This window comes from Argiope bruennichi, chromosome 7 (genome assembly GCF_947563725.1).
Source record: "Argiope bruennichi chromosome 7, qqArgBrue1.1, whole genome shotgun sequence".
In the NCBI taxonomy this organism is placed as follows: domain Eukaryota; kingdom Metazoa; phylum Arthropoda; class Arachnida; order Araneae; family Araneidae; genus Argiope; species Argiope bruennichi.
Window position 1 is genome coordinate 82,540,715 of NC_079157.1, and position 15,185 is coordinate 82,555,899.

At 32.6% G+C, this 15,185-nt stretch overlaps 1 protein-coding gene across 1 annotated transcript in view; it reads right to left on the reverse strand.

The window, feature by feature from the left end:
- Window positions 1-640: 640 nt before the first annotated feature.
- Window positions 641-15,185, reverse strand: part of LOC129975651 (amine oxidase [flavin-containing] B-like) — a 31,460-nt gene continuing 16,915 nt past the window's right edge. The window contains exons 6-14 of the mRNA XM_056088752.1: window positions 11,788-11,929; window positions 11,615-11,675; window positions 10,149-10,243; window positions 9,144-9,303; window positions 8,634-8,730; window positions 7,047-7,158; window positions 5,088-5,185; window positions 3,766-3,940; window positions 641-888 (exon numbers count right to left, since the gene is read on the reverse strand). Coding sequence (XP_055944727.1) covers window positions 739-888; window positions 3,766-3,940; window positions 5,088-5,185; window positions 7,047-7,158; window positions 8,634-8,730; window positions 9,144-9,303; window positions 10,149-10,243; window positions 11,615-11,675; window positions 11,788-11,929 — 1,090 coding nt within the window. The 3' untranslated portion in view covers window positions 641-738. The remainder of the gene's footprint in view (window positions 889-3,765; window positions 3,941-5,087; window positions 5,186-7,046; window positions 7,159-8,633; window positions 8,731-9,143; window positions 9,304-10,148; window positions 10,244-11,614; window positions 11,676-11,787; window positions 11,930-15,185) is intronic.

Below are 15,185 nucleotides of genomic sequence, written 5' to 3' on the forward strand. Positions count from 1 at the left end.
TCAGTTTTTCGATTGCACCTTGTCTTTCATATTACTTTTATTTTCGCTTTCTGGTTCTTCATATGAACTGCGCGGAAAATTAACTGACTCTTAATTTTCAACAATGGAATCGAATTGCTTGATAAAATGATGAAAACATTTAAATTTCATTGCAAAAATGAAGTTTATTATTGAAAATTATGCAAAATGAAATATTAAAAAAAAAAAAGTATTGGCTTGCAATGTTTTCCTAAGTTTTGACAATAAAAATGGTATTATTAAAAAATAATTTTTCTGATTTTGGAGAAAATAACCGAAATTGTGCGTTTGAAATTTTAATTTTTGGCCCATTTTCTAGAATATGTTTGTACCTAATTTGGGAGCTCTATCTCTAATGGTACATACCATTAGGCATACATACAATTTTTTATATATAGAAAGAGATTAATTATTACATATGGTTGTCTGATTAAATATGTTATTTTTTATTTACTGTTTGAATTTTCATGATAAAATTCACTTAACTCTCGAATGAAATATATTATAGTTGTCATTCCATCAAAGCCTCACATTAATTATAATTTTTGTCTGGAGTAGAAATCGTAGAAAAAGAAACACGAGTGTTCTAAAAGCTTTTGTAAAAAATATTTATTTAAACTCTTAAAAAATAAAATGCATATACAAACATAAGAAAATAGTTGTGTTATAAATACAATATAATAAGCCGTTATTTTATTATAAACAGCATTATAATATTTCTTAAAATTCAAATGTGAATATCTTGTTTTGCATAAATACCAGAGATGCAACCCCTACAAACGTTGACAATGTCATTATTTTGAGAATTTTTGATACAGAAGATGACTGTTTTTCATCGGATGACTTCCCAAATGGCTCGTCAACAATATCCTATAAAAAGTGATGTAGAAAATTTAGTATCTTATGCAGACACTAAAAAAAATGCACGATTCATTTTATGTTATTTTATAGTAAGTATGATAGTATAGTAATATGCAGAAGTGATTCTTTAGCAATCCGAAAAATTATAGATGATATCAAGTAATTCATTTAATTTCAACATACAGTTTAGATTATTGAGGAATATAGAGAAATCAGTCTTAGCCATTTGGTCCGATTTCGCCAATTTTTGTTTCATTTGATTTCTAGATATGTAGCCAAGGGTCTCTTGCCCTCCTTTATTTCCATTTTTTTAGGAAAAGAAATTTCAAAAGTTGTTCTTCATTTTTCCTCATAAGAAAAAATCGTAATAGTTTTCCAGCAGTTAAACTGATTTCGCATTTTTTTTATAATATGAAATCTTTTGACCTTAGATACCTCATCAGTGGTTGTCTTTTCCCATCTTCCTAAAATTTCGAAAGCGCAAAATAAACCTTTTGCAAAGGCCTTGGCCTTAATAATAGATCATTTTAATTGGCTAACAATATTTGCAAAATCAATCCTATGTTTATTGTTCAATTTAAAATAGTGCTTTCCTTTATATTGCTTAAATTTTTCATTGGTTTACTTCGATAACTAAAGCCGCAGCTGCCTACTACATGAATAAAAAAGAACCTTTATTATACTCAGATTGTGATGAGTTGGCGACTGACCTTCGACTTTAAACGGATGACTGTATTTGCTGAGACTGGGTGAAATATTAAATACAATTTTACTGATTTTGTAATATGTAGGTTAATTAAACGTTTACCATAACTATTGATACCGTCTACACTGACTTCTATCCTATCCTTTCTATTAATGCTATGAAATGTATTTTGGTAATACCATGAAAGTTTGATCCCAATTCTTCTATTAGTAGCAGATAGATCATGGCGGCGCCTTAGAAGTTTGCACAGAGGAGGGCCAATGAACTACGATCCGATTCCATTGTTCAGAGGGTATCCAAGACAAAGAAATTATCGTAGACTATCATCGCAATATCGCTTTAAATTGTTTTTTTGCGGATCGAAAAGTTTAAAAATGGCTGGAACAACTGCAACGCATGGAGAGAAAACAAGACCATCAACATGCTCTACAGATGACAACATTCAGCAAGATCGAGAAATGGTTCTGGTGAAAAGGTAAGTTATACGAGCGCGACAACAGTCTATGGTGAATTTCTGATTCATTGACATTCTCCGATTAGAGGAATTGCTTACTGTTTCTTTTTGATGCAAAGTTTTAATGAAGCGGCCATGATTTATCTGCAACATAAAGAAAATGGAGGAACGAGGATAAAATTTACAATGTCGTGATAATGCTATGAAACTAAATAAGGGAGGGCAGAAATCAGTGTGCGCAATGCAAGAGTAACTGTAAAATTGTTGATAATTTTTGACTCATCTTCGTAAATACGGCTGATTTGGTGTCTTTTAACTAATTCGTCTGATATCCCATGATGGCTAATATCTGAGTTACATTTTCATCAGTGCCAGAAACCAGCTACATTTATATTCTCTACCACTTTCTTATCTTGGATCTGTTTTTCGAAAAAGAATATTTTAGAACAAAATTGAATGGCATTCATTTTAAGTCAGCAAAAATGCTATCCTCTCGATTTCATCGTATATTTCTACAATATATGTACATTCCCCGATTTTTTCGGAACTTTTTTAATAATTTTTGTGTATTTTCTTCTTTGCTTAGATTTTACTTCGCCTTGTTTAACTCGGAAGTATTACCGGAGGAGGCATTTTCAATTTAGGACAACCCCCATTATTGAAGTCTCAGAAAATTCATAATTTTAATTGCAAGTATCCACCAATTTGACTAACAACTTTATGAACTTTTCCCTGTGTTTTTATTACGGTGTAGCGTAAACTAGGCTTTTTAGGTGATCTCCCGATTTTATTTTTTAACTTCTTTATTTTACAGCAAGGGACGCTGTAGTTTGTTTCAATAATTTAAGCATAATCACTTTAGTTTACTTCCCTGGTTGTATAAGATGCTGTTTTGCATTTATAGGGCTTAAAAGAACTTTACCATCTACCTTGTATATCTGCATTTAAATATGATTGTTTTTCAGCTAGAGGCTAGCGGAAAATGCTTAGATTTCTCTGACAGAGATAAGACCTGTCATTGGGGATGGTCCTTTAACCAGGCAACACTCCATTAATGTAGTCCCATCGAAAACTATGAGGGCCGCGATGGTCAAATGGTAAGATCTCGTTCCTAAAGATGAACTCAAGTAGTTACCAAACAGTACAGACATACAGTAGTTTGTTCCTCTTAAGTTATTTTATTCACAAATGTATCCACAAAGGTAAGCTGTTGCCCTGGCATCCGGAATCTATTAAGATATGTCGTGCAACAGAACTATATGAGGGCAATGGACGGACATGCTGAGGTTACTTCCTCAAGAGAAGACTTCAACCTCGGTTCGTCGCCAAAGTCCACCAAAAAACAAACATACTCATTGCTGCAATACTAAAACTGATTGCCAAGATTCCCAAAGAAAATCAGATGATTAAATTGCTTAAAGCACTAAATATTCTAAAAATATTTACTGAATGGTGGGACCCCTTGTTTTGGAGATTGGCAATTCCATAAAACTGAATTGGTGATAGAATTTTTATAAAGTATGCAATAAGCCGTGGGCATTCATAAACATAGTATGTTAGGGTACTTCACAAACATTAAGGCGTAGTTTAAAAAAGGGAATTTTTCTCTCTCTCTAGGAAAGATTCGAATTGTAGAGATTCATCAAAATAATCTAAAGCTCCATTTTTTTTATTTCTCACATTTACAATATTTCATCTTCGCCAAAAAGTAAAATTTTTTCCTTACCTTCGACTCGAGTTCCTCCACCCATATTTTATCTTCAGAAATCTTGCCCATTTTGTGAAGAACTTCTCGTGCCGCTCTCTCCCCTGCTTCGACAGCGCCGTCCATGTATCCTGACCAACGCACGGCCGTTTCGGTACCAGCGAAATACAGCCGGCCGACAGGATCTCTCAGGACTCTTCAAATACACAAGGATCAAATTTTAGAAAGGATCCTATCATAAATTATATGTTCAGTTGCAATTTATTAAAAAAAATGATTTACTATGTCTGATTATATCATAGGTGCCTTCTCATGATAGAGAAATGTGTGGGGGTGTTCTGGCAACCAGACTATTTGATTTAGGAAACCAAATTTGGGCGCATATGCATTTGGGAAAATTTCTTTATTATCTCCACGTCGTTCTAATAAGAAATACTAAAGTGAAATCATAATGTTAAAGTTATTAAAATTGCTCAGTTCCAGTCACTATCACAACCTGGTGCTTAAAGTAGTGAGTACCAAAGTTATGCATATGAGATTTTTAAAAATTAAGCACAATTTCCATTTTCGGCAAAATCGAAACTGAATAAAGTATAAATTTCCTAAGCATCTATACAGTTTAAATTCCTTAGTATGATAATACTAATAAACATGTAAAAAGTGTTAAATGAAAATAGATGACGATTATAAATAACTTGAGTAAAAGTTAATCCATTAATTATGGTACCAAGTTCCATTCGTGCGTCGAAGTTATATCAGTCATTCAGAGACATTACTATTCGATGCAAAAATAGTAAATCCATTAATTTTTCAAGTGTTTTTTTTTTTTTTTTTTTTTTTTTTTTTTGTCTCTTATTTGTATCAATATTATACATTTCTAGAAACGAAGAATCATTTACAGTTAATTGAGGAAACACTATAATAGTTTTAAAAAATTTTATTACCTGTCTAGAAACAATTAAATTGCCTATGAAAATAAAAAAAAGTAATACACGAAGATTTACTGTGAACAGAGAAAGAAGTATTCTTAATATTATGATTTGCAGTAGATTTTAAATTTGATTTGCCGCGGATCAAGTGGTTATGAAACAATGCCTCAAATAAGTGAAGGTGATTTAATTGAACATTAAGGACTTGGTACTCCGAAATTTCTCTACCTCTTAATGTACATTTTCTTTCAACTTTATGTGTTTGTGTTAAATAGGTTGTCTGCTAAACTGCTTGTTCTGAATGCTTAAAGATGCGCATGAAAATAACTTGTCGCCATCTATCGGCAGTAAATTAATCTACTTATAAAATGTTTGCGAAACATTTGCATACGACATCGATTTAGCTCATCTTACTTTCCATATCTTGTAAAGAAACCAGGTCCATATACAGCTGTGTAGCATCCACCTGAATATTCTTCTTCCATCCAGTTCTTTTCTTCATAATGTATGGGCTATAGAAAATGAAAAATATAAATATTGTTTAATATTACAATTTGAAGCAAATATAAAAGTTTATAAAATGTATCGCTCAAACCAGAAATGGGTAAAATGTATAACAGTATCCCAAAATGCATTTATTCAAATACTTAACTATACTCTAAGCAATTGATGACATACATTAATTGTATAACCGAAATTAATTAAAATACGTTTCTGATTTATTCGTTTTTACAGTACATTTTCAATCACAATTCTACAATTAAATTTTTTTAATACTAAAATACATTTTTTCATAACGAAATGTCAGAATTACACGTATTGGACAACTGTTAATGCTTGTTTGGAATAGGAACACCGTATAAAATTATTAGGTTTAAAATTACATGAATGAATTTAGCCTCTCGTCGCTATTGTGTTAAAATGTTATTCAAATTCTGTAAATGGCAAAATATTCGAAATTTTGTGTTAAGAATTAGAAACACTAGCGCCGTATGGCATTTTACAACTACAGACAATTTGAGAGCAGATTCTATTGGCACAAGATATTACGATATCTGCAATGGGTGAATCGAATATTCTGAATGTCGTGCTATATCAAGGAGGCACCACCGTAAAAATATTGTTTGCTTATAAAAGACTGTTGCTAATTTAGACGCATATTTTCATCACTAAAATTTGTTGCTATTAATCCTAGATGATTAGGGCCGCGATGGCCTGATAGTAAAGTCTCGTCATCGGGACTGGAGGATTCCAGGTTCGAGACTCGAAGAACCGTCGTGTGAGCAGGTCTGGTGCCATGCTAAATCCGTTGGGGCCAAACATCCTCCTGTTGGCGTAATACGGAAGTTGGAGAGGGGGTGCCATCCTTGTCATCTGACAGAGGTTTAAAATTACGAGGTCCATTCCAAAACAGCTCTAGTGTTGCCTTAAAACGGGACTTTAGTATAAAGGTCATGACTACAATTCATGATCCTCGAAAGGGGCAATTTCAATTAAACTGAAGAACTTAGGTGCCAGATGGAGAAGAATGACTTAATCCCAAGTGTCTGCTCCCTTTAGTTGGGCCCTGTACACCCTGTGCGATTCTTCTAGACGTATACACTCTTTATGAATTAGTCCATTCTGGCTTAGGAACACCCATCCTCGTCCACGATGAGGCAGTAGAGTCGCACATTGGAAGGAATAAAATGCTTTTGTAAGTTTAAAATTTCAATAAAAGACAAGTAACGATTTTTTCATTGAGAATTTCGTTGAATTCGATATTAACTTGAAATTGTAACAAATTCTTTAAGCAATTCAAGAGTTACAGAATGAAGAATGGCACTTCAAGCTCGATTGAACAACTTAACTGGACTCTTGCCACTTAGGATTTATTTTGCTGAAAATAATTAGAACGAAGCATTGTATAATATTTGAAAGATCAGTTATTGTCAACGAATTGAATGTGCCTAGATGCCTACTGACAGTATTAATGCAATTTGGAATTCTATCAGTTGGCTATCAACAACGCCCTGACTATAACTGATACTTCAAAAACTTCTGTTAGTCGATAAAATTCTACATTTGCATAAATTAATTAATGAAACATTGATGTATGTTATTCAAAGCATGGATGCTTTTTTCAATCATTCAATAAATATTTACAAGGATATATTTCCTCAAGTGAATTATTACCAGAGCAATAAATTTCCAAGAAAAATACCTAGGTGATAGTTAACAACACACATTCACCAAAATGGTTACTGACATTGGAAAATATATGGCGCCATTTGATATCTCTAACCTTTCCATATTATTTTCAAGAAGGAGCTTAAAATATAAAACTTTCTGGTGAGAAAGAACATGGTTAAAATTCTTGTATTTTTCGATTACCTCTTTCGCTTCGGGACAATCCGTTGCTTCCGCTAGACTTCTGGCGTACATGTCTCTGCGTTCTTCTTGACTCAAATGGACTAATCGGCGTGCTTTGTCTGCAGATATAAAGCTGTAGCAAATGCGATAAAAAAAAAGCCAAATAAATTAAGTAAAATTTTTTAACAAAACTTATTACACCAATATCACCGGTCTTGGGTTATTCATATGAAAGCATTATGAATTAAAGTTCTGTTATTTAACTTGATTATTGTAGAAATTTAGTAAATAATTCAAATTTATTATCTGCCGATTAATCTATTTTTTATGATTAAATTTGTTTAATCGTGCATTTGTAAATCTTATTCGTGGTCCTATATGTTAAAAATGGTCTTTTACAGTTGTGTTTAAACAACAGGATAAATATCTTCATGTGAATCATATTCTCAATAGAAGCGTTAGTCATTAATGTTTCGAATATATGGAATAAACAACAAAAGAAACTCAAATTTAATGAAATATTAGAATTCACTTCTACACAATTGACTAATTAGCTTGGAACCTCCAGCAACAGATGTTACAAATCGCCCTGATCTTAAAACTCAACAAACGGCGAAAGAAGCATCAGGTTACAGGCTGCAAATTTTTCGAGTTAGTTGAATCAGAGACGATGCCTGATAGGGAGAATGCGATAATTCAATTAGCATATATGGCTGTCTTATTTTAACTGCAGTATAGATCTTTTCATAGGAGCTTAACATGATGGACGACTTTTGACTTGCTATGTGATTCATGCCTTCTTTCTAATTTGATTGCCAGTTACTGCTAACTTATAGTAGAAAATGGCCTAACAGTATGATTATATCCAAATTATGTTTTGTTTTGAAAATATTTGATATTTTTGAAAAAGTCTCAACTAAGTATCTTTATAAGATGACCAGTAAAATTTTTCAATGAAAAACAAAAGATCGTCACTTTACCTTTAAATTACTTATTTATGTGCAGTATTTCATTATAATATAAAATTAAACCATAAATTTAAAGATTCGAATATAACAATCTAATTAAATTAAAGCTATAAGGCATGGCACTGAAATTTTTTCCATTTCAATTTTATATCAATATCAGTGTATTAAACTTCATTTGAGTTTTTGATCGTTCGCCTTCCTGTTCGCTCAAATGAATTTTTTATGAATATTTTAATGTGCCCCCCTGTAAAAAGGGGTTGTGCAAGCGAATGTGTGAGTTTCATCTTCATATGAGCTAGAAGGCAGACTTCTGCCCTCGGGTGCTCAGGGGTCTGGGGTCTTTACCCTCAGAAGATACTGCATCCCCTTTCCGTGGTAACGCGGACACAGCATCATCATCATGAATATTTTAATATTTTATTGGTTGTGATTTTGAAATTTTAATTTCATTACAGTTTATAATCGTTTGCGTTTGAAAGCGTTAAATTTATTATTTCATCTAATATTATATCTAAATTCAAATGAATCTATAAGTATATTAAACAAGTGTAGTACTGAATATTCACAAGTGATCTAAATTACATTCCGGATCACTAGTTCAAATTTAAGGCCTTACATCCTGAATTGAAAATATATTTACCCAATGAGTGCTGGATAGCTTCCGTCCGGTTTCGTGTCATCCATAATAGCATATACTGGATATTCATCTCCTTCAATGAATATGGATCCGCATAGCCCTAAAAGTATTGATAGATTTAGAATTTATGAGATGAAAATGAGTCATTTGCAATCAATGACCCATTACAATGAGTCCAATATATCCATAACAGCATATACTGGATATTCATCTCCTTCAATGAATATGGATCCACATAGCCCTAAAAGTATTGATAGATTTAGAATTTATGAGATGAAAATGAGTCATTTGCAATCAATGACCCATTACAATGAGCCGATTGATGCTTATATGTAAACGTAAAATGCTCCTTGCCATTTAAAATTTTGAATCTTTGCAGTCGGACTGGAAGGGGGGGGGGAGCTGTAATGGTCTTAAATTGAAATGTTCTCAATATTTTCAGATAAACAAAAATAAGAGCATTTTTATATATCATGTAAGTAATGATAATAATATTTGTGTTACCAGAATTACCTTTTTTTCGCCAGAATGCTGTTTTGTAATAAAGGATCACCTTCATGACAGTTCCCATGGGCATTCTTTGCATCATTTGATTTCTCAGGGGAGGCAGCGATGGGGTGAAGTGGATTTTCATCTGTATGATTGGGGGACAGGCAAGAATGACATATTTTGCCTGGAATAGCAAATAACATGAAAATAATTAATAACAATAGCAATTAATATCCATCCTTAGCATATAAAAAATCCACCCAATTCGATGATAATGTGTATACATTAAATGAAACCCGAATAACACGGGTTCAAAGAAACACAAAAATAAATCCTATTTCGAACATTTCGGGAGTGGGACCATCACAAGAAGGCACGTCTTGTCATTCGACAATGGGACTATTAACGAATCATTATATTTTTTTGAGTCCGATTTCATTATCATTGAGAATTAATATAATACATTTCCTTACCATGTTGGTATTGGAAAAGGAGATTTAAAAAATTTCTTAATGGAAATTAAACGATCGCAAAGCTGCTTAATTTTCCATCAGATCTCCTATTTTTGGTAGACAATTAAGCACCTTTGGCTAAAAAGATTAAAGTACTGGAAAATACAAGAATTATGATCCTATCTCTCATAGGAAAAGATATCTGAAGATTCTTCTTCTTCTTGTCTACACTTCTTTGCCTATGTTGTACTTTTGGAAAAGTATATGAAGACAAGGACGAGCTCAATCGAATCGATCTCCCTTTGGAAATGCGCTCACAGAATGTGTTGAGTGCTGCCCCTATTAACTCAAAATGTTGCACGATATTGTTTGATATTCTGAATGGCAACCAATACCGTCGTTAAAAAAAATTAGAAATTGAAATTTTGAAAAAAAAAATGCTTTTTTAACAATTTTAATGCTCTATGTAGAATTATCGCCCAAATACAAAATCTGTGCTGAAATATTTTTGGGAATAATGAGAACCAAATTTTTTTAACAAAGTCATAATAAATTTTTAAATGAATATATGACTCACCTTGTACTCTTTTCCTTTCAAAGTATATACTAGGACATGGTCTTTAGATTCTTGATTAATTCCGACAACAGGACTGTTTTTGATGACTATAGAGTCTGAATTGAAAAGATTGATCGAATAAATAACATGGAAACATGAATTCAGAGTAAGGGATTAAAAATTTTTTATACTGGCTTGCGCTTCAAGAAACTTATAAAGCCGATATTCTTTTAAATTCATAATAGCTGTATTGAAGTTCTTAGAGATTGTTGAAAGACTTATTTTATTACAGAAATAAATCAATAATTTAAAAGTGTAGAAATTAATTATTTGCCGGAAACTCCACGTTTTATACATCCTAAAAAACACATTTGTCCTTTTATCTGTAACAAAGATAACTCGGAAACGCATTGAGCTAGACGGATGAAATTTGGCATACAGGCTTAAAACCAAATTTGTAGATTTCTATCAAATTTTGAACCAACTCCAATCAGAGGAAGTCTGTCAGTTCGGCTGTTCAAATATAAGTTATCACGATAACTACAAAACGAAGAGAGCTAGATAGATGAAATTCGGTACACAGATTTAACATTTTCTACCAAATTTTGAGCGAAACTGAAAAAGAGGCTGACAGTCTGTCGGTCTGACTTTCAGATATATGTAAAAGCGATAACTCAAAAACGCAATGACCTAAATATATCAAATTTGGTACGAGATTTTGTGACTACAAGTGCAGTTTTGTGTCAAGTTTTTGTTTCAATCGGTTGGGAAGAGCGCGTCTAAAACACAAATTCGATTTTTGGATACTATTAATAGATGCCAGGGATTAACCTCTAAAATACGTGCCAAGGATGACATGATAGATTCAGTAAAACTGTTAAATTCACGTTAATATTTCATAACTCTTTTACTGCAATGCTATATATGGCGTTCTCTGGCATGGCAAGTTTATTAGAGAGTATGCAAGAAAATTTTTGGCAGACCATTGCCTCATTTTTTTTTTTCAGCAATCCCAGCATTTACTTCATTTATATGCTTAGACAAATCAAAGATTTACTTTTATGGTTATTTTACTTGTTATCTGTTATTTCAAATTATTACTCCAGAAACGAAAAAGAAATGCATGTTATTTTCAACTCATTTAAATCCGGTTATAATTATAATACTATTCCAATTTTGAAGTCATATTAAAGATGTTTGAGGAAGGACCTCAGAAATTTCAACACTGTCAAGTGCAAGCGGTGACATCCGAGTCGGACTTGGAAAATTTCCGGAAGATTCTACTAAGCCATCACACGAATTCACACATTCGTTGAATGAGTTCTGCGTCAAAGACTTAAAATCTATTTCTGAAGCGAGGTAATAGTACTTGAGTAAGGATGTCCTGCTTATAATTGGAAGCCACAGATTAAAAAGAATATAATCAAATGGAGAATTAATTAAAATATTTTAATATAGTTTTTATGGCAACTCTGTAAACATGTTACCTCCTAATTTTTCAGCTAGTCTTTCACTGATCTGCTGTGAACCTCCCACAAATTTTCTTTCCTGTTCGAAAAAAAAAAATTTAATTTCTAAGAAATTTTAATTCTTATAATTAAGGTATCATATTTTGAAAGAAACTAACAAGTAAGATATTGATATTTAGTTTTTGCCTTACCTGTGCGCCGTTTTTGGTTGTATTTATACTCCTGACTCCCCCACATTGTTTAACGTACCACAACATGCTGAGTAAAGAACACTCATAGGGATCGCAGGCAGTGTTGATGTTAGCAAAATACTTGAAGTAGTCATAACCTTCCCTGAAATGCGAAAAAAAAAAAAAATCATTTCACACTTTTACTTTTTTGTATGTGAAATATATAAAGAGAACATATCGTGATTACCAATAAATAAATAAATCAATCAAATTGTGAATGAATATCAAAGTTTTTAAGCATCCCAGAATTCGATTTGTTTATACTATAACTCAAAATCGGAAAGAATCAAGCGAACGAAATTCAGCGTGTGGTCTTAGTAGCAAAATTGTTGGTCATTATCAAATTTTGAACAGCATTATCCAAACGTCATTTAACAAGTTTCTCTGTTCATCCGTGCGCATGCAAATGCCATAATTAGGTTTGCGTGTAGTTGTTGTCGACTCCAATTATTGGGACATGTTAGAAAAATATTTTTATTTACATTTAAACTTAAGAAATTAAACTATTGATTTTGACTGCAAGCTCCACCGAGGCAGTGTGCGCGAGAGCATTCTGAAGAGAAAAAGAGTTGAGTTTAATTATATTAACGTCCCGTTTTAAAGTAACACTAGGGCTATTTTGGGACGTCATTTTGAACCGTGGTCAGATGACAAAGATGACACCTGAGCTGGCACCTCCCTCTCCACACCCCACCATACCGGCGGGAGGGCGTTTGGCCCAGGCGGATTTAACGTGCATCGGACCCGCTTACACGACGGTTCTTCTGTGGAAGCGAGTCTCGAAGCTGGGACCTTACCACTAGGCTACCGCGGTCCCGAAGAGAAAAAAAAGAGAGAATAGCTTTTTAGCAACATCGTATGTCAATACCCGGATGATGGGCAGCACGCCAGTTACGTCACACACAGCCTCGACGGGGCCTGTAGTTTACAGATTCATATTGATATATGATTTTTGATAGGAATTCACCACACAAAACCAAAAATGCTACTATTATATGTATAGATACGATTCCGCCCATTTTTAATATATCGCATTCATTAATAGTAAGTAGTACTTGTTTATAAATAAAACTTATAAGTGTGTGACCGGTGACTAATATTTGCATTATTATTATGTATATGTGGGAACTGCTGATTTAATAGTTCTCATAATTTGTACGGTGCATGTTACGTCATGATAATCACATGATTATTTCGCGCCTAAACTACTAGACCAGAGTTTGTAACGGGAGTAGGCAAGACGAGGCCCTCACGTTCATTTATCTTTTTATATGTTTTTTTATTTTAGTTAAGTAATGCATCCTTGTATTAATCCTTGTCCTTGTATTAATTTATATGTGGTTTCTTAATAAATATGTTAAATATTAATGCTGGCCGTTACCTTTCCACACATATGAATGTGTGTGTGTGTATATATATATATATATATATATATATATATATATATATATATAATTTAAAAAAGATGTCGGATTTTTTACCAAACAAACAACATTTAAGGGAAGCCATGTTACATTATTTCATTATAAAAAAAATACGGCATAAATAAATGTATGGGTTGCCGTTAAGCATTTATAATTTCTGATGAATATACCTTACCTAATACAACTTGAAAAAATTGGTTTCTGCGGTTGGAAAATGAAGATTTCAATACATTTGTCAAAAAGCATTGTAAACCACACACACACACAAATCCAAGATGCCGATTCGAAACATCATTTGATAAAACTCTCGGTGTTAAACGATCAAGCAATAGTTGATCAATTTGAACGAAAGACAGAAAGAGAAACGCCCAGAAAATGATGAATGACATAAGGTTATTTTCCAATACGACAGTATTTGCTCATATATTACCAGAGCAATGAAGGAAATTTTAAAATTCCTTTACTGGAATATTGCCCCACCCACCTTGTTCATCAGATACTATTTCTTCAGACTACCATTTCTTTCACTCCATGCAACTTACTTTTTCTAAAGCCGATTGGATTTCTAAAGCCTATATAAAAAATTGACTTGATAACTAGATTGCCTCTAAACAACCAATTTTTTCCTCCGTGTCATTCATTTGTCACCTAAAATATGGGCAAATGTACTTCTTGAGGCGAAATATTTGGAACAAATCGATGTTTAATTTATAAATACAAAAATCTGGAATCCATTATTAACTTGATGGATAGAGTTTGATGTTCGAGTTTTATCACCAGAAGCGCAAATCTGAATGAAAATTTGAGCCAAATCTGAAATAGTTCACTGTTTCTTGTTCTGTCTGTCTGTGCGGGCATGCGTGCGTGTTCATGTGATGGAAATGATTCGAAACCGAAACAAACAACAATTTGGCCTATGAAATTCGATATTTTTCTTTTCTTCGCATACAATTCTCTGTATACAATTTTGATTAAATTGGTCAGTGCAAAAAGATCCTATCTCATTTTTCCGTTCTCTTCACTATTAAAGGAATCTAAATAGGAAAAAGTACCATGTTGTGGATGTATACTTCGACCCAAACGATTCAAAACACTTCGAATGATTTATTTAAATATTTCATTTCTGAAGTGAATATACCATTATTTGTAAATGAAAGATTTTTTCTAATAAAGAGTGGACTGAGATGGAGATTTTATGTATTATAAAATGTCTTCATTCGTCATGTTGTCACGTAAATACTATGCACAAAAATTTTTTCAGAATTAGAAGAATCAATTTAATTCTTCCAATCAACAAAAATAATAACGAATGATGAATACAGAGCCTTATTTCATTATTTTAGACGAATCGAGAATATCTTGAGGAGATTGTGTCCTTTGATTGGATGATCTTCTTTCAAAGCAGCCACTGATATAGTCAAAAACAAGAAATTATATTAATCGAGCTAGGATGCTCTGGATATCTACTCAGAAGGGATATTGTCAGGTTTTTTTTGTTTAATTACTAAATGCGAATAATTTTTAAATATATTAATAAGTTCTATTTACTAAATACGACCAAGAGAGCTGGAAGATTTTTTAAAATTCCTAAAAGCCGTGTAAGATTTTTTTAGAGGTGTACACTTATTGACATAAACAGTCTAAAATATAACTCTTTACGTCATTTAAAACGTTTTTCTAAGTGGGATTGTATAAAGAACTCTAAAGATTCAAAAGTTACTCAGATATTCGTTTACGGTTAGAATGACCATCTTTTAATTTTGATCTCCCCCCATGGAAATGCTAATTTGTAATATTGTTAGTTCTAACGAACATCAGAGTAATATATATTCGAAGTAATTCTAATTGAAGATGGCACGGGAAAACTACAGTATCAATAAATTGTTACAAATTCGTAATGCTACTTTCCTGCGCAGTTAGTATCATGCTAAGGAA